The sequence below is a fragment of the Podarcis gaigeae genome (genome assembly GCF_964106915.1).
Source record: "Podarcis gaigeae genome assembly, chromosome: 1".
Taxonomy (NCBI): domain Eukaryota; kingdom Metazoa; phylum Chordata; class Lepidosauria; order Squamata; family Lacertidae; genus Podarcis; species Podarcis gaigeae.
The window spans coordinates 47,628,654-47,648,190 of NC_139678.1; the positions used below are offsets into that span (position 1 = coordinate 47,628,654).

At 43.5% G+C, this 19,537-nt stretch overlaps 2 protein-coding genes across 2 annotated transcripts in view; both read left to right on the plus strand.

The window, feature by feature from the left end:
• The window catches only part of SLC10A1 (solute carrier family 10 member 1), a 322,488-nt gene that overhangs the window by 192,221 nt on the left and 110,730 nt on the right, over positions 1-19,537 (plus strand).
• On the plus strand, positions 70-7,788 carry ERH (ERH mRNA splicing and mitosis factor). The gene is made up of 4 exons (XM_083748261.1): positions 70-218; positions 1,562-1,649; positions 2,036-2,156; positions 7,322-7,788. Exons 1-4 carry the CDS (start codon positions 216-218, stop codon positions 7,422-7,424), a joined length of 315 nt encoding a protein of 104 aa, XP_083604387.1. The 5' UTR covers positions 70-215; the 3' UTR covers positions 7,425-7,788.

A 19,537-nucleotide genomic window follows, 5' to 3' on the forward strand; every position in this document is an offset into this window, starting at 1 on the left:
CTCCCGCGCGGAGAGAACTGACGGCGAGCCACAGTCTCGCGAGACTTTCGTTCTGTACCCGAACGAGAGGCGAATCATGTCTATGGCACTATGAAGGTGCTGGTGGGTGTGAGGGCGAAGGTAGGTGTAGTGCTTCCGGTGGTCGCGGTGCATTGTGGTCGAGAAGACGTTGAGAGTTTTGTGCTTCGCGCCTGAGCCGAACGGAACGAGTCGCCATGGTGAGTTAAGGCAGAGAAGCTGCCCTCTCGTCTCCCTCAGGAGGGAGCGCGGAAGGGTTTGTGTGGAGAGCGTGGAGGAGAGGGAGGCGCTCCGCGTGGCTTCTCCCGGCGCGCTCATCCCCTGCTTCGGGCCTAAAATGGCCATGGCCCCGCAGTAAGATCCGTTAGGCGGCTGCTGGGCTGCCGCCATATGAAATGCCTGCTTTCTCTTGAAGGCTCCCGTAGCATCTCAGGAAGAACAGCCGCAGTTCACCCCCTACTCCAAAAAGTTGCTCAAACAAATTCGAGCCAATAATGCATAAAGGCGTGCTTTGCTTTCCATTATGCCTCGAGTTGGTGCGTGGAGATAGCAGTGCATGATTTGGAGTTCTCATTATTTTTTTTTACTTTGGTGTGCTTTCTATGATAAAAAGCAAACTCAGTAAAGCGGGCAAATCAGGCTATGAATCACAACAAGCAATCCTAACAACAAAGTAAAAAGAAGCAGTGATGTTAAAAAAAATAGCTCTATAAAAACCATATCAATGTCAGCTGAGTTCTAAAAGTATATTTTGAGTGAGTTGTTTTAGCTGATGACAAAAGGCCACTTAGTGCTCACATAACTTTCAAACACCAGCTTCAAGCTTGTCTCACCCGTGTTTCTTTTTATGAGGGGGTGTCTTTCTCCCACCTAACCCTTCTCCCCCAAATCACACAGATGTCACTGCTGTGGTGGATGAGAATGAAGCTCACACTGAGATAAGTCTCTTTAAGTTGTATCATTTGAGGGTACTGGATGGAGCTTAATGTACTTTTTACAGATAAACTCCTTGCACAATTGAGAAAAAACAAGCATGCTAGGGAGAATGCAAAGCCAGAACACTAATCCCTGTATGGAGGGATTGTTTCACCCTTTGTTGTGTGAAGGAGCATTTGATCACAAGAGCAGAGTCCCAACTTACAGTCTCAAGTGCCCAGGTGTAACAATGGAAGGTTCTGTTCCATTGCTGATCTTCAGGCAGAAACACCCCACCCACACGCAGCAGTAGCCACAACAGAGCCTTTCAGGGGCATGCAAGAGAAGGACATGAACTTTCAGGTTCCTGAGTATCCTATTTTCTCCAATGTGCCCACAAACTGACTGCAAAATTGCACCAGTCCTGGAGCTGGTGTAATGTATTCTCTCTCTCCGTGCCCCCATTGTTGTAAATTGGAGAGGAACCTGCAGGAGGAAAAAAGAGCCCTCCTCTCCAGCTTCCATACAAAAAAGTTCCTTGCACATAAACAAATCATCTCTTCCCCCCCCCCTGCCCCCCTTTTAAATATCATTCCATTCTGTGTAAATGTTAACTTTCTTTTTATAGTCTCACACAATTTTGCTTGTTCAACCTACCAAACGACCAGAAGGCAGGACTTATGCTGATTATGAATCTGTGAATGAATGCATGGAAGGTAAGTACCACTGCTTTAGATGGAAAGCCAAACAAGTACCTGCTTAGATCCTTAGGTTGGGCCAGATCTTTCATATACTATGGGAGGCAGAAGGAATTCCAACCCAGTAAAAGTCTTGGGTTCTTGCATTATCATGGGGATACAGTAATTACTAGCCTAAGATGTATTGCATGTATTTGAAGAATTACTTTTACTAAATTATGAAGATATTTTAATGCTGCATTGTTGGTAGGCTTATCCACATAAGCCAAAGTCTACCTTCTTTCAAGCTGTTGTGACAGCCTATTTCCACACTGATCCCCTTTTCCTATGTTTCTTGACATCTAAGAACTTTAGCAAGCTGGGACCTTAAATGTTTCTAATATAAGTCCTGAATATTTTCTTAGGAGTCTGTAAAATGTATGAAGAGCATCTGAAGAGAATGAATCCTAACAGCCCTTCAATTACATATGATATTAGCCAGTTATTTGATTTCATTGATGACTTGGCCGACCTCAGCTGCCTTGTGTAAGTATTTTATAGCTTATTATCTGTAGAGATACATATATTGGCTTACACATGTATTCTGAAGTACCGTATTTTTCGCTCTATAACACGCACCTGACCATAACACGCACATCGTTTTTAGAGGAGGAAAACAAGGGAAAAAACATTCTGAATGAAACAGTGGATGTATCATTTTTGTGCTTCATGCTGTGGCCACAGACATGTGATCTGATGGTGAATTTGGGGTGACCCAATGCAAAAATCCTGAGAATCCCTGTGCATCCATGGTTTGTAACCACGTTTTTGCACCATTGCAGCCCCAGGCAACAGTGGGTGTGTGATTTTTGGGGGGCAGGCTGTAGCCATGGACATGCTATGTGATCTGATGGGGAATTTGGGGTGACCTAATGCAAAGATCCTGAGGATCCATGTAGATCCATGCTTTTTAACCACGTTTTTGCACCATTGCAGCCCCAGGCAACAGTGGGTGCGTGATTTTTGGGGGGCAGGCTGTAGCCATGGACATGCTATGTGATCTTATGGTGAATTTGGGGTGACCCAATGCCAAGATCCTGAGGATCCATGTGGATCCATGCTTTTTAACCACATTTTTGCACCATTGCAGCCCCAGGCAACAGTGGGTGCGTGATATTTGGGGGGCAGGCTGTAGCCATGGACATGCTATGTGATCTTATGGTGAATTTGGGGTGACCCAATGCAAAGATCCTGAGGATCCATGTGGATCCATGCTTTTTAACCACATTTTAAGTGGGGAGGGAAGGAAAAACACAGAACGGACAAGGAGCACGAGAGGGGTGTGCAGAGAAGCAGCTGGCTAAGAATGCAGGAGAGGGGTATAACTGGGAGGAAAGGAAGGCAAAAGTTTTCCCTCACCTACCCACCCAAGCCAGCCGGCTCGCACGCTCTCTCTCTCTCTCTCTCCCTCCTGCATGTTTTCCCCTCTGAATGTCTGGAGGGGAGGGGCTTTCCCTGCTCTTTGTTCCGTTTGAGCAAACACAGCAAGGAAACAGAGGTGGGTGGGCAGTAAGACCCTGAGGCAGAATGCAGGAAAGCAGCCACTTCCTGTTTTCAGCTTTCCCTTCTAGGAGACGCGCGATTTTTGCCTGCTTTTTTTTTGCCTCCCCTCGCACTATTTGGCTCCAGGGACCACACATTCACTCTATAACACGCACAGACATTTCCCCTTCCTTTTTAGAAGAAAAAATCTGCGTGTTATAGAAGGAAAAATACGGTATACATATTTACAGTGGGATTTTTATGTTCTTCAACAGCTCTGCAAGTTCTGTTAGCTATGACAACATGTATTTTTGGTGTTAATATACATCTGGAACCAGTGTTACTTGAAATGTAACATGATTTTGAGATGGACAAAATCTATCTACAGTGGTGCCTCGGGTTAAGAACTTAATTTGTTCTGGAGGTCCTTAACCTGAAGTACCACTTTAGCTAACGGGGCTGCTGCGCTGCAGTCACACAATTTATGTTCTCATCCTGAAGTAACGGTCATAACCCGAGGTATTATTTCTGGGTTAGCAGAGTCTGTAACCTGAAGCGTCTGTAACCCGAGGTACCACTGTAATAGGATTTCCATTGCACACAGAATGTACATTGGAGGTAGAGATGTGAAGGTCGGTGGGGAAAGATGGAGGAACACCAGTTTTTGTCCAATCCCCGCCCCCTTTTCTGATCCCTTCCACCCTTCACATTTCTACTTTGAACACCTGTAAATTTTTATCAGCTGTTGCAGAATGAGTGCTTGAATTGTTGGGGTCACCATGAAGTCTAAAATGGAGCTGTGCAGTATAAAGCACATATGGATGCGTTTGCATGCAGAGAGCTGCAGGTCAGGAGCAGTCTCGTCAAAATTAGCTGGTTGTAACTATTTTAGCAAGATTCCTGCATTACAGGGGGTTGGACTGGATGACCCTGGTAGTTCCTTACAACTCTACAATTCTGTGGTTCTATGGTAGCAGCACAAATCCTGTCTCTGATCTATTGAATAAAGGCAACATATTTTTCAAAACCATACAGAGGGCTTGCATCGTATATGGGGCAAATTTAAAAACCATTTACAGTTGCAATCCCAATGAAATCAGTTGGAATGCAGCAGTATAAATGGTCTATGGTAGGGAAGGGGAACCTCTGGCCTGAGAGGCCATTTTTCCCGAATGACATCTGACCACCCATCTGCTGACATAACTGGTGATGTCAGCTGAATGGGAGGAGAACAAGGTTTAGTCTAGCATCAGTGAAGCACCGTGTTCTTAGCAGAGAACAGGATTGTGTAGCCAAGACAGCAGAATTTAATCACTGCTCATCACCTGTTTGGGGGATGGGGGCTAAAGTCCTTTGCAAAAGTGCTCTTTGAAGCAAGCTGCCAGGCAAGCATGGAACCCGATCGTTGCTAAGTCCAAGTTGGTGCAGCAATTTACTTCCCCCTGTCTTCACACCAGTGCTGCCTTCACAACACAAGCAGAGCTATGGATGTAGTGGTGGCTACATTAAGTAACCCTGCTCCTTAGCTGCGGTTTCGATTGCAGCCTTAGTTGGATTTCATTCTTCTTTCAACATAACTTGGAAAAAGAATACAGATAAAATATTAAGAGAAATAATAATAAACACTGTAACGATGGAATCTGTGACTCTTCTATAGCATTCAAGATTATACTAATACATCGGTAGTGTATTTCATTGTGTGAAAATAGCATTTCTTAGCCTGATTTATTTTATTTCTAGCTGATGCTCCATGCAGTGTTTCCCAACCTTGTGCCTCCAGATGTTTTTGGCCTACAACTCCCATCATCCCTAGCTAGCAAGACCAGTGGTCAGGGATGATGGGAGTTGTAGGCCAAAAACATCTGGAGGCACAAGGTTGGGAAACACTGATCTAGAGGATTGGAGAAGAAACAGTGTTTCTCAAACCTGGGTCTGCAGCTGTTGTTGGACCGCAACTCTCATCATCCCTGACCACTGGTCCTGCTAACTAGGGATGGTGGGCATTGTAGTCCAGCGACAGTTGCAGACCCAAGTTTTAGAAATACTGCTAGTTCAAAGCTATGTAATACTTTAAAAGACAAATCAGTGTATAAACATTCTTGCTGCTATATTCTGAACTCCCAAACAGTCTTCAAGGGTGACCCTATGGATAACAAGCCTTGATAACACAAGAGTCTGGATAACTTTTTCAGGCTACTGCTGTCTAGGAGGTGCCATACACAAGCCTGGGCTAATGAAAAGATCCTGTGGAATCCAACCACACAAATGCCACAGAACTAAGAGCTGTGTGACCTATTTCTGAAAGACAGACAATTCCAAAGGTGGTGTGACTGATATCAGAGGCTACAGAGCTGTGGAAGGACCAACTTCCCCAGTGATTTTCCCTTCACAGATATCCAGCTGGGCAACCAATGCAATTTCAGTGCTACATCTTAAGAAGGAATTGAAGTGGATTTATATAGTGGTTTTCAACCAGTGTGTCATGGCCCCCTGGGGTGCCTTGAATGATGACCAGAGGTGCCGCAGACAACATTGGCTTCTGTACCTCTTTCTTTTCCTCCTCTGATGCCCTCTTGCGTTGCTGCCTCCCAAAGACTTGCACAGCTGTTTATTGCAGCAGCTCTGGCTACAAGCTTCACAAGGAATGGTGCCTCTGGGAGGCATCTCTTTGCGGGGGGCGAGGAGGCAGCTCAGAGACCAGGGATGGCAGCAGCAACTGCTTGGAGGAATCCCAAGGGGGGGGGGAGGGGAGAGGAGGCTGAGGGAACACTCCACAAGGGAAAGTGTTTGAAAAAGCGTGAGAGGCTGCCAACTCTGCAGACAAGGGGTGACCTAACGACTCCTCAGCTCCACACGGGTGCCGCAGAAAGAAGGTAGTTGGTCAAGGGAACCGTGAATTCGAAAAGGTTGAAAACCTCTGGTTTGATCAAATGGTGTCAAGTTGCATGGCTACTGCCTGTTAAAGCACATTGCCTGAAAATGGAAGTTGTGCCACTAACTGCTATTTATTGTAATCCTCTGGGTTCAGGGCAGGTATTTTACAGTGTAGTGTTGCAACTTCCTTCTTTGTGGCCAGAGTATCTCCTTTTTGAACCCAACCGGATGTACAGTCTCATGGCTGAGGCTGAAGTTGTGAACCGTGAAGGGTATGGGTCTAGAAAAAAAATGTTAGGCCGCATCACTCCTTGCTTGTACGAGCGTATTAGATCAGAAGTATTAATCAGTTAAATCATAGTTATTCATACTTATTTAGATTTTATAAAGCCACCAGAGGGCATACTTTGAGCATGAAATATTTTATGTTTTTTTAGCTGTAGAGGTCTAGATGGTGGTTCTGCTACTGCCCCTTCCATGGCATACTATCAATGACAAATTAAAACCATACAGACATGCTGATGGCACACAACTGAGTTCAGCACAGCTGGGCATTTAGAGACCTGCTTATTAGCTTGCAGTTATTATACCTTTCATTAAGTTGAGATGCAGAGTTGGTACAGGCTTGAGATTAATATTTGTTTGAAACTTTGTTACTAGTGCTGTGTTAATGGTAACCACTGAAGGCATTGTTCCAGCATCACAAGATAATTGCATTTGGAAGCAAGTGGAGACTATTTTGGGCTGGGCTTTTGGAAGCAAGCTCTTACAAATATATAAATTCCTCCAAGCTACACATCAGACTTGCTCTGTGACCCTAGACATTATCACCCTTCATTTTTAGAATTGCAGGGGTGTTTATATTCTGCTTGGAAAATGGGATCCTGATAATAGGTATCTCTTCCATTTAGAAATATCTGGTTCATTCTAGAAGAGAGACCATGGCTTCACTCGCATTTTTGACCTGCTGACTTTGGCTTAGCCTCACATACTGTATTCCTTATTTACAAATACTCTGGTTCAGCAAACGGGACATGGCTGAGGTACCCTTACCATTTGTATAGGGCAAATGTGAGCTCTGAAGCAGCGGGCATTGATGGGCAACAGGTGGGTGTGTGGAAACCCCTGCTGGATTGAAACTATTGAATTTTGATTCCCAGCAGACACTGTTCTAGCATCCTACTGTTGTATAAGCTGCTGTTCAAAAACGTGTGAGGTTGAGGCTGATTGGTTTTGTGACATTTAAGAAATGCATGATGAACGATATTAACTGGCCTGTTCTTTTTCCCTCACAGTTACCGTGCTGATACTCAGACATACCAGCCATACAATAAAGACTGGATAAAGGAGAAGATCTATGTCCTCCTCCGCAGACAAGCTCAACAAGCAAGCAAATAGACACCATGGTTAAGGGGGTTTTGAGGGAAGGGTTTTGACAACAGGTGTGTACAGCGTTCTGTAGTGAAAGTTTTGTATTGTAGTCCTCCTGTTCATTCTTGTTAGCCTGTATCTGAGACAAAAATCTGTTAGAATTCCCAGGGACTTTCTCAGTTTAATACTCGAAGAAAAAAGGATATGCCTTCCACAGGTCTTTTAGTTTAATTGTCTTTGCTTAGACAGTTCTTCTTTCGTTCCTCACTCCCGGGATTGTTCAATTCTGCTTTACCACAGTCGCTGTATGTACTCCTCTTTGGGGGTTTTTCCAATGTTATTTCTTGGAGGCAGTCACGGTGAAGAATAAAATAAATACTCTTTAGATAAATGTGTTGAGTGGTGGCTTCATATGCCATGTAAGTTAAATATAGCCAGCTTGTGGAACTTGAAGCTTGAATACTGATTGGCGCATGAAAGATTTTGAGTTGCTGCAATCATGATACATTATGACAACATGTAAATATAACCAAATAGACTTGGACCCTTGGTTTGGTGCTTTGAACAGGCCTTGGTTTCCTGCCAATTATTGTTTCAACATTTACATGGTTTGGAGGTAGAGCTTTATAAATTGCTGAAATTGAAATATCAGTTGCTGGCTACCAACAGCAGGAGATAGTTGCTGCTGTCACATCCTGCTTATGGATTTCCAATAAGCACCTGTTTGGCCACAAAGTGAAAAAGTTGCTAGACTTGATAGTTCTGTTCTCACACTGGTGGTGAGATCCGAGGCCTATCTGCTGCTGAGGCATTCTTTGCTGGGTTCAGGGCAGCCATTCCCAATTTGAAGATATCAAGCTACTTTTAAAATAAACCATTCCTTGATACTCGGTCTCTTTAAGTACCATACTTTTCCGTGTACAGTGGTACCTCGGGTTACATATGCTTCAGGTTACACACTCCGCTAACCCAGAAATAGTGCTTCAGGTTAAGAACTTTGCTTCAGGATAAGAACAGAAATTGGGCTCTGGCGGTGCGGCAGCAGCAGGAGGCCCCATTAGCTAAAGTGGTGCTTCAAGTTAAGAACAGTTTCAGGTTAAGAACGAACCTCCGGAACAAATTAAATACTTAACCTGAGGTACCACTGTATAAGACTAGGTATTTTTATTTTAAAATCATGTTAAATGTGTGGTGTGGTGTTGATTGGCTCAACAACTCTGGGCAATTCTCCGCAAAAAAGCTCAACAACTCTGTGCCATCTCCCCTCCATTTTCTTAAATTTGAGTCCCCCTGTACATGGAAAAGGACAGTACTTAAGATTTTAGTTAGAAGAGAACTTGCACGTGTTCGGTTAGCTTTTAAGATGGCAATTGGGTACATGACATCTCTACTTCCTGATTCTCACAGCTATGTATTGGCCTAACAGCACTGGAAGTATTAGTGCAAATATTTTATCTCCCACCTTTTATTTCTGGCTATCAACTTTGTTCCAATAGTTTCCAGCCCACACACTGCAACTTATCAATTATTTAGAGGCTGGGCTTTCTGTTCCAGCTGAATTTGTGAGATGTTTCAATGAGAACAAATAATTTGTTTCTCTACCAGTTCAACTGTTTTATGGTTCAAAAAGCATCCTTGGAGCCTGGGATACTTTTGTGTGTATAGCATAAAATCTGAATTCATTTACGTAAACATTGCTTTGAACCTATCTTTTTGCACTGTGACTCTAGCGTGCAACCACTTGGCCACTGCTAACAGAATAAGGAGCTCTTCTGGGCAATTTGACTGCAAGGCACACATCTACACCTTCCTTCCCCAACCTGATGCCCTGCAAATATTTCGTATGAAAGAGCCAAATAGGTTTTGGGTTTGATGGGAGTTGTTCAAAACAACTGGGGCACCATGTTGAGGAAGTCTGTTCTACATAAACTTGACATTCTGTTAGTATTAAATTGGAGAGAGACGCTGCATACAGCTTAGCAATTATGTCATATGCACAAATCTCGAGTCATAGATTATTTTCAAGCACAACAAAACCAAGATTCCTTCTATTCTGGTAAATATAGTGGCATCTCTATATCCAAGTGATTTCAACCAGGAAAGAAAGTTCAATCAATATTTAGAGAACATGTAGAAGCTACTAGGATAGTCTTATATGTTAGGTGTGCACTTCTAATTACCGTATTTTTTGCCCTATAGGACGCACTTTTCCCCCTCGAAAAATGAAGGAAATGTGTGTACGTCCTATGGGGCGAATGCAGGCTTTCGCTAAAGCCTGGAGAGCGAGAGGGGTCGGTGCGCACCGACCCCTCTTGCTTTCCAGGCTTCAGGAAGCTATCCACAAGCCTGGGGAGCCCGGTGGGAGTTCCCGCCAGGCTCCCCAGGCTTGCGGACAGCAGCCTGCAGCCTGAAACCCCGGGAGTGCAGCGGAGCGCACCCCGGGCTTCGGGCAGATATCCGCAAGCCTGGGGAGACCGGCAGGAGTTCCCGCCGGTCTCCCCAGGCTTGCGGATAGCAGCCTGCATTCCAAAGTTTTATCTCTCTGAGGTCGAACCTACACATATAGTGGAAAGAGGTGGTAGAATAGACTGCCACTTTCATGCTGCTCTTCAAGCGGTCAGGGGTGGGGTGTCATGCTTTCTTAAATGTTCTGAACAAAAAAGCCTGCAATTAAGAGACCTTGCACAGGAGATCAATATGTACAAAAGGATTTTGGCTTACCAAACAAGCCACTGAGCAGTTTTTGCAATGTAAGCATTTTGGACTAACCATTTGCAGAGTATCTGTATCTTCAAACCTTTGAGAAGACTTAGCTGGATCTGCCCAGATAAGCAACCTGTTTTATATTGGGGGTTCTCAGACTAATATAAGGTAGACATACTTTATCTGTGAGGAATGTAATAGGAAACTATAGTGCTGCATTCAGCATAAGCAATGCTGTTCTGTTGCCTTTCAAAAGGTCTTTCCTTAACCTGAGGGTGTGTGTCATCTGTAAATGTTTCTTCCATTTTATGTGCCTTAAACCAGTGTTTCCCAACCTTGTGCCTCCAGATGTTTTTGGCCTACAACTCCCATCATCCCTGACCACTGGTCTTGCTAGCTAGGGATGATGGGAGTTGTAGGCCAAAAACATCTGGAGGCACAAGGTTGGGAAACACTGCCTTAAACATCACAAGGTAACTTCTCCCTCCCTCCCTGGTATTGTTTCTTCCTGCTTCGTAACCTTTTATTTTATAATGGATTATTCTTCCTCTTTCCCCTTGTTTGTGATTCACTGAAGAAGTTACATTTAAAAATAGATTTGTTTTATTTTAGAGCATTAATGTGAATACACTAGTCAGGCAGCATATAAAATACAATTATGGAAAATGATTACAAGACAGGGTCAACAGTTTAAAAAATCATGAAGGGTCAGATCCAGCGTGGTGAGAGAGGGATCTTCTTGCACAGTGAGGCTTCTTCATCACTTTCTCTACAGCAGCTCTCATCATGCTCCCAAAATCTGCTCTGGAGGCTTGAAAAGAAGTGAAACCAGAAGTCCTATTGATCAAGTGGGTTTCCATTGTGCAAACAGATGGGCGTTAGATGTTGCCCCAATACATTGTCTGCCTCATAAGAGTCTGCCAGAATGGGAAGGTCTCCAGTAGCCATCCAAACAGTGATGGAGGGGGATTAGAGGATCTTTTAACAATAACCTGCTTATAATTTACTGGGGGTGAGTGGAGGGAAGAGGTTAGATCCCTGCACAATATCTTCAGAGCTGCTTGGGAGAAGAAGGCTCCAGGTCCCCTCTAGTCAAAAGAGGACCAACATTGGAGGACTTTAAGAAGTTCTCCCATCAGTTAGAAACCAGCTGTGTCTTCTACTTCTTGCTATGATGACATGAATGCAAGGTAAGTGTTGATGCTTTTACTACACCTTTCACTCAGTGCTGATCTGATTCCAGCACCTCTGCAACACAGACAATGACTCATTGAGGAGCTACTTTGAAAGGTGGACTGGAATCTACTTTTAGAGTCTTAATTAGCAGAACAGCTGCAGATCCCCTCCAACTAATCCTACAGAAAATCAAAGCTTTTCAAGTGCTTTTTTGTTTGTTTATGAAAAGGTGCCGTAGCATAATAGCTATACAGCAAAATACCTATGAAAGAACTGCAAATATCTCTACTAACTGCAGCATTTGTAACAGCTGAACCATTACATTTCTTTTCCAGTACAAATCTCTGCAAAGCAATCATAGAATCCTGCAGGGAAAAGTTAAAGCAAACAAATTTCCCATCTAAAATACTTAAATGTCCAGTGTAAGGCTGAGATGCCAACAAAATCCCTGGCTGCAGCCACCATAACGGTTATGGAGCCAGATTTACAGAAGCAGACCTCAGAGTTGCAGGCTTTTATGTTCATGGCAAATGAAAAAAGCACAAAAAAGTATATATATATTTACCATTCTTACTTTTTTAATGAGCTTCTGACATTGACAACAACCAAGCAGTCTTCAAAGCAAATAGACATTTAGGGTTTATTAGACAATTTTTTGTGTTCACTGCAAGGATTGAGCAGGAAGCTTCGTTCAGGTATCAAAAGTTTACAATTCTGGTAAAAATTTAACTTCTGCTATCTTTTCTGATAATCAGGGCCATATGCAGTGCTTCTTTTCTAAAAAAATGTTTAGGGGTACTCTCATTTTCCTACTCGTATTGAAATACTGCCCCTCAATGAGGCCAAACTTAAATTCACAAAATGTTTAGGGGTATGCACCCCCCCCCCAGAAAAAGCACTGGCTATATAGAATAGATAATAGAATCATAGAGTTGGAAGGGACCATGAGAGTCATCTAGTCCAACACCCTGCAATGTAACAGGGTTTTATGAATGTCTCAGTTAAGAGCTAAGTGTGTTATGATGATGATGATGAATCTAATTTATATACTTCTCTTTGTCAAGTTACTGGCTAGAATGTCAGACTAGAACCTGGGAGACAACAATTCAATTCCGCACTTGGTCATGAAACCGGGGCCAGTCACTGCCTCTCAGCCTACATAATCTCACAGGGTTGTTGTGGAGATCAAATGAGGAAGGGGAGAGCCATGTATTGGGCTGCTTGGAGAAAAAAAGTGGGATATAAATCCAATAAATGAAGACATCATTAGTAATGAAGGCTGTCACTGCACTACTACCGATCTTGCGTTGTGTACATTTTATTGCTGTATCCTATCACTTCTGAATGAGAGACGCTGTGGTCTAAACCGCTGAGCCTCTTGGGCTTCCCGATCAGGTTGGCGGTTCGAATCCCCACGATGGGGTGAGCTCCTATTGCTCGGCCCCAGCTCCTGCCAACCTAGCAGATCGAAAGCACGCCAAAAAGTGCAAGGTACCGCTCCAGCGGGAAGGTAAACAGCATTTCCATGTGCTGCTCTGGTTTTGCCAGAAGCGGCTTAGTCATGCTGGCCACATGACCCAGAAAAACTGTCTACGGACAAACACTGGCCCAGTAAAGTGAGATGAGCGCCACAACCCCCGAGTCGTCTGCGACTGGACTTAACTGTCAGGGGTCCTTTACCTTTTTATCACTTCTGAGAGGCTGAAGAATCTCCTCATTGTTCTGCTGAAGGGCAGAAATGCTTATCTACTTCTTTAAAGAAAACCAAAGCTATGAACATTGGGCTACCCATGTCAGGATATTTTTCTTTACAAAATAAATATGGTTTTGTGGTTTGTCTCAGTGCCACTTTCAAGTCTCATTCCTCTTCACTGGCCATTTGTTTAGGGTCCCCACCCCCTTTTATAAACAGCCGTATGAATTTCACACTGCTTAAAGCAAAATACATTGAAACAAAGTTCCCTGCAGAGCAGAAAACACCCACCCACCCACCCAAAAGAGCGCACATTATAATGACGACCTCTTAGAGCAGAGCATACTCCACTGCCTCTGATGCAAGTGGACAGGAGTAGACAGGTATGGAGTATTTTAGATTACCAGCAAAGCATTCACCTCTATGTTCATCACTGAAAATGGGAGTATAGATAGAAAATTGTGGAAGTACCCAAGCACCCGGTATCTCCTCTCAGGTCTGCCCATAGCAAACCTTGCTGTCTTGTTGGGGCTGAGTGTTTCATCAGGAGGTGCTTGTGGAAAAATCACAATGTAATCAGGAGCATACTATGGAGATCACTGACAGCAAGAACTTCCACTGCCGTGTTGGGATAATAGAATAGCTACTTCACCACCCGTCCCAATTCAATTCAACGTTGCAGCTTTGATAAAAATGACAGCATTAGACATTCTGTAGGCTTCTGCAATAGATAGGGATTTCAAAGTCCACATAAGTGAATATTCATTGAGTGTCCTATTTGGCTGTGAATTTGCACTGAGTGTCCTATTTTGCTGTAATCTATTTTTTTCCTGCCTTAGATATTTGCAGCACTGCACAGGTATTGAAGGAATTTATTTGCATCTTACATCTGCGGAATTAGGTTATTCTTTGGCTTTGCATATTATGAGAAGTGATCCTTTTATTATGTCCTCTTAATAAGCATTTCATCTCCTCTGCGGTTTCAAAATTGAAAATCACTAAAGCTAAAGAAAAACCCCATCTGGAGATATTACAAGGAACGTCTGCAATTAGTTCCTTCTAATTACTGTAATCTGAACTATGCTTGTGCAAAGAGCTTAGCTAGCTGGGTTGCGGGCAATTTTCCAATTTATACTATTGCTTTCTTTTTCCTAGTAAGCCTCAGTTTGAGTCTGACATACGCACGGATAACAAACTAGGCTCCATATCCCGGTGCACTGCCACGGCTTCTTGAGTATCAGCAGGAGTCTAACTGGCAATTTCGAGTTTCTTCATATGTGGGATGATCTTGTTTTCTACCCCCTGTTGTGTCCTCTTATAATCCAGCCTTGCTGAAAATGTTTACCAACCCACTAAAAAAAATTTAAAAATCCTAAATTCTGTCACATTTTGCAACAGATCCCTGTACAGTGGTACCTTGCAAGACGAAAAACGCGCAAGACGAAAAACGCGCAAGACGAAAGGGTTTTTCGTTTTTTGCGTTGCTTCGCAAGACGATTTTCCCTATGGGCTTGCTTCGCAAGACGAAAACGTCTTGCGAGTTTGCTTCCTTTTTCTTAAAGCCGTTAATACCCAGGGAATCCGCGCTCCGCAAGACGAAAGAAACGCAATACGAAACAACTCGCGGAACGAATTAATTTAGTCTTGCGAGGCACCACTGTAAATACCTGGTTTGACTGACATTCAATGCCCTTTTAAAACTGGGGGGGGTATTGAGTTCTTGTTTTTATTTTGATAATGTATTTTGTGTTTTAATATTGTTTTAATATTGTGTTTTTATCCTGTGAACGGGCCTGAGACCTGCGGGTACAAGGCAGTATACAAATTTAATTAACCACCATCACAACAGACGATCCAGCGGCTGGAAGATCCCCATGGAAATAGGTTGGGCTTTGAATCGCCATATGAATGATTAAAAAACTCCAGTCAATTTATTTAACACCAAGTAAAATTGCAAAAATGTACAAAACGAGTTCAAATGCATGTTGGAAATGTAAAGGGGAGGAAGGTACTTTTTATCACATGGGGTGGACATGCACACTGGTAAAGGCTTTTTGGGAAATGATATATAATGAATTAAATAAAATATTTAAAAATACATTTGTTAAAAAACCAGAAGCCTTTTTGTTAGGTACAATAGGTGAAGAGATACCAAGAGAGGATAAAAGACTTTTTATGTATGCAATGACGGCAGCGAGAATGCTACTAGCCCAGAGATGGAAGGAAGGAGAAGTACCAACAAAAGAAGAATGGCAGACAAAACTGACAGAGTATGCAAAGATGGCAAAACTGATGGGGAAGATCCGAAACCAGGAAGATCAAGTATTTTTAAAAGACTGGAGTAAATTTTTAATTTATTTAAAAGACCACTGCAAACAGTTAAAATCATTGGCAGGGATGTAATGACACTTGTAATGTGGAATTAATTATGGTAACTATGGATATACAACAGATGGACAAAGGTAAAAGATGCAGTAAATTTAATTTTAAATGGAGGGAGGGAAGGAGGTCTGAAGGTTCAAAAGAACCCTTTATTTCAATGTTTGAAATGGTTAGAGTTAAAATGTATAAAATTGTGGTGTGGGGGGGACCCAAAAAGTATTTTAAAATAAGTTAAATATGAAAAAAAACTACAGTGAATTTTCAAGGAATCCAAACCCTGATTAAAACACTGCAACCCCCCCCCCAAAAAATCCTACAACTGTGAACTATGCTAATACCGTGGTACCTTGGGTTAAGAACTTAATTCATTCTGGAGGTCTGTTCTTAACCTGAAACTGTTCTTAACTTGAGGTACCACTTTAGCTAGTGGGGCCTCCCGCTGTTGCCACGCGATTTCTGTTCTCAACCTGAAGCAAAGTTCTTAACCCAAGGTACTATTTCCGGGTTAGCAGAGTCTGTAACCTGAAGCTTCTGTAACCTGAAGCATCTGTAACCTGAGGTACCACTGTATCTGTATATATCAGAGGCTTTCAGCATCTCACCCTTTTTCAAACACCCTCCCTTGTGGAGTATTCCCTCAGCCTCCTCTTCTCTCCTCTCCTTGGGAGTCCTCTGGGCAGCCGCTGCTGCTGCCCCTGGTTTCTGAGCCGCCCCAAAGAGAGGTGCCTCCTCACACTGCCCCACAGGGGCCTGGGAAGCACCCCCTAGCCACCCCAGAGGCACCATTCGCCTGCTGAGCTTGTAGCCAGGGGTTCTGCAACAAACAGCTATGCATGCCTTTCAGAGGCAGAGATGCAAGGGGGCATCAGAGAAGGGAGGGAAGGGAAGGGAAGGGGGATAGAGGCCAGTGTTGCCCACCGCAGCCCAACCATCATTCAAGGCACCCCAGGGTGCCAGGGCACACTGGTTGAAAACCACTGGTATATATTGCAATTGAGTTCTAACAGGGAGAATTGCTTTGAGTCTGTGACATTTTCCCCGATTGCCTGATCCTAGCTCACGGGTGTCAAACACAAGGCCCGCGGGCCAAATCCGGCCCGCCAGACCTCGTCATGTGGCCCGTGTAGCCGCCGCCAGCCGCCAGCGTTCACCTTTTATTCTCGCTTTTTTTTTTGACACAAGAAAGCCCCCTCTTCAGCGCATGCGCGGCAGCCTACAAGCCAGAGAACGTCTGCCCTCTAGCGGCGCCGGCCGTTCTACACAGGAAACCTCCACTTTACATGTCCTTTACATAGTCCTACAGATACAACCGGCCCTTTGAGGGTGACCAAACTGCTGATGCGGCCCCCGATGAATTTGAGTTTGACACCCCTGTCCTAGCTAGTTTCCTCACTAGCTTGAATCTTCCTTCTGCAATGCATTACTGGATCAAAGCCAAGCAGATCACTCAGCGAGGAGGTGCGGTCGGAGATTTAGTGTAAAGTGAGGAGGTGGGCAAATTTCTCTCATCTTTTTCTCTCCTTTATCCCAGGAGAAATCAAAATAGTCTACTTTGTTACTGTAAATGTGCCAGAAATAAGTGGAAGTGGCCACTTTAGGCTTTTGGTGGCTTTGGTTATTATTTTAATATGGCAGACTTGGTTTTTTGTGCAGTAAGCTAGATGCAATTAATAAAAATGTATTAGACACAAATTTGTCTGTCTGGTATTTAATGCTTGCAATCTCACCGTTGCTCTCTCCTTGTGGAGCTGGCAGGACATCTTCAGCTGCTGTTGTGAATCCTGCCTCTAGGGAATATATAGTGTGCATTATGGAAACTTTATCTGGGTCTATTTAATGAACTGTGAGAATCAGAAACACACATCTTACACAGTTAGAAGTAAAAGCCCTGATAAAATTGATCTTCATTTAGAAAGCTTTTCCAACTCTTAGAGCTGATTTAGTAATTCACTCCTTGTTGTGGCTGCCATTTTGATTTGGGTATTTAGCTAGAAGTACTTTATTACTAAAGAAAATGCATCTGTGCAAGCTCTTTAGACACACGTGTGGAATGAAAAAAAGCAAGGAAAAGGTTTGACTTTGGGGACTGCAAAGCAGTAACTTGGATTGTATTCCCACAGTCTTTTCTTTTTTTCTTTTCTTTTAATTTTTTTTATGAAGTTTTGGTAATACAGAAGACGAAAAAGAAAAGCACCATAAAGGTGCAAAGACATACAAAAATAAGGCTACTATTTACATACACAAACACATAAATCCTTCCCACCCCCATATCTTCCCACCCCCACACCCTTTGACCCCCCCACAACATCTCAATTTCCCTATCTTATAGATTCGATACTATCATTGCAATTTTTAAATTTTAAATTCTGAGCTCATTATGACATTCCTAATTAATATTTTCTACTTTACTCCTTTAATCTAAGCATATCAACATCTTGTTTCTTGAACGGTGTTTGTCCATGTATTCTTTAAAACATTGCCATTCTAGCCTGAGTTTTTGCTTTGTCTGTCCTTTTCTTTAAGATTTAAGTTGCAAAAAAATGTAGATTGGAGGTGCGTTTTTTTAAAGACATACATTCACTGGGTCTTACCAATCCCTTTCCCCCCCTTATAAGATCTACTCTCAAAGGTTAATTGGATTTTTTCCTTCTTAACATAACAGTCCTATATTCACATTATACTGGCACTGGTGATAAACTATATCCAGAATGTGCTCAGCCTGGGAGCAGGGAAACCCACAGCTTAACAGCAATCATGCATCCTCTGCACCGACTTCTGCGTTCTGCTGTATGCATCTGAATGCCAGTTGCTGGAAACTGAGGCAGGAGAGTGCTCTTGTGCTTGGGTCCTGCTCATGGGTTTCTCACAGGCATCTGGTTGGCCACTGTGAGATCAGGATGCTGGACTAGATGGGCCACTGGCCTGATGAGGCAGGTTCTTCATACTAACTAGAGCATATGGGCTATGAGTCCTGGAAGACCTGCTCCCTGCCTTGCAGGTCTTTCCCCACCTGGCTTGGGAGGGTAGAGCAAAGATTAACTCCAGCTACAAAAGCTGAGGCTGTTGAACAGACTCTTGGGTTACGGTATTGTTTGGAGGCGGGTGTTGCAGCAGTGGAGCATGTTTTCCTGGCACCCAGGGGTGGGGTGGGGGGGCACGTGGAGGGCAATGTGAGGAGGACGCCCTTCCAACCATCCCATCGGACTGATTGGAATGGCACATGCCTGTTGCGTCCTCTTCATGCCGCCCTGCCAGCCCCACACTGCTGTGTGAGGCTGCAGTGTGGGATCGGACTCACAAAGCAGTGCAGGGCCGGCAGAGGCCAGAACAAAATATGCCTCTGGGTTGTTGGGTAGGGTTGATGCTTCTAATATTAATTTTTTGTGACTTTATTTTAGATTTTATTATGATTTATGTGGAAATTGTTCGGTTCGGCTGTGTGTTTCTTTGGTGTTTTATTTATTGTCTATGACTGATTTTGTTATGTTTCTAATTATGTATTTTTTCATGTTGTAAGCCGCCTTGAGCATGGTTTTTAACTATGGAAAGGCAAGAAAACAAATAAAAGTACAGTGGTATCTCAGGTTACAGACGCTGCAGATTACAGACTCCACTAATCCAGAAATAGTACCTCGAGTTAAGAACTTTGCTTCAGGATGAGAACAGAAATCGTGCGGCAGCAGTGGGAGGCCCCATTACCTAAAGTGGTACCTCAGGTTAAGAAGATTTTCAGGTTAAGAACAGACCTCCAGAACAAATTACAGTAAGTTCTTAACCCGAGGTACCACTGTAAGCATGTTCTTATGTGATGTTTCCAAGGACACTGCAAGCATATCTTCTGTTTCCATTTTTCTGAGCGCTGTGCTTCTTTCCCCTTCTCCCCTTCCCGGGCTGAGCACACACCAGATTTGACAACCGTTCTGCCAGCATAGCAGAAGCATCTCTCTATAGAAATAAAGAGCCTGTCCTTGAGCTCATCCTGATTTTGCTGATAACCTCTCCACCTCCTGAAGTCGGTGGTCAAGGGGCGTTTGAGGAACTTACAGGAGCCACTTGAATTTCCCAGAGCCCTTGCCAAGCAAAGACCAGAAAGTTTGAAATAAACCGAGGTGATGTGTGCCACACTAAATATTGCTAATGAGCATCAGGTGTTTGCCAAGAGGAGCCTGACTCCTCATCCTCTGTA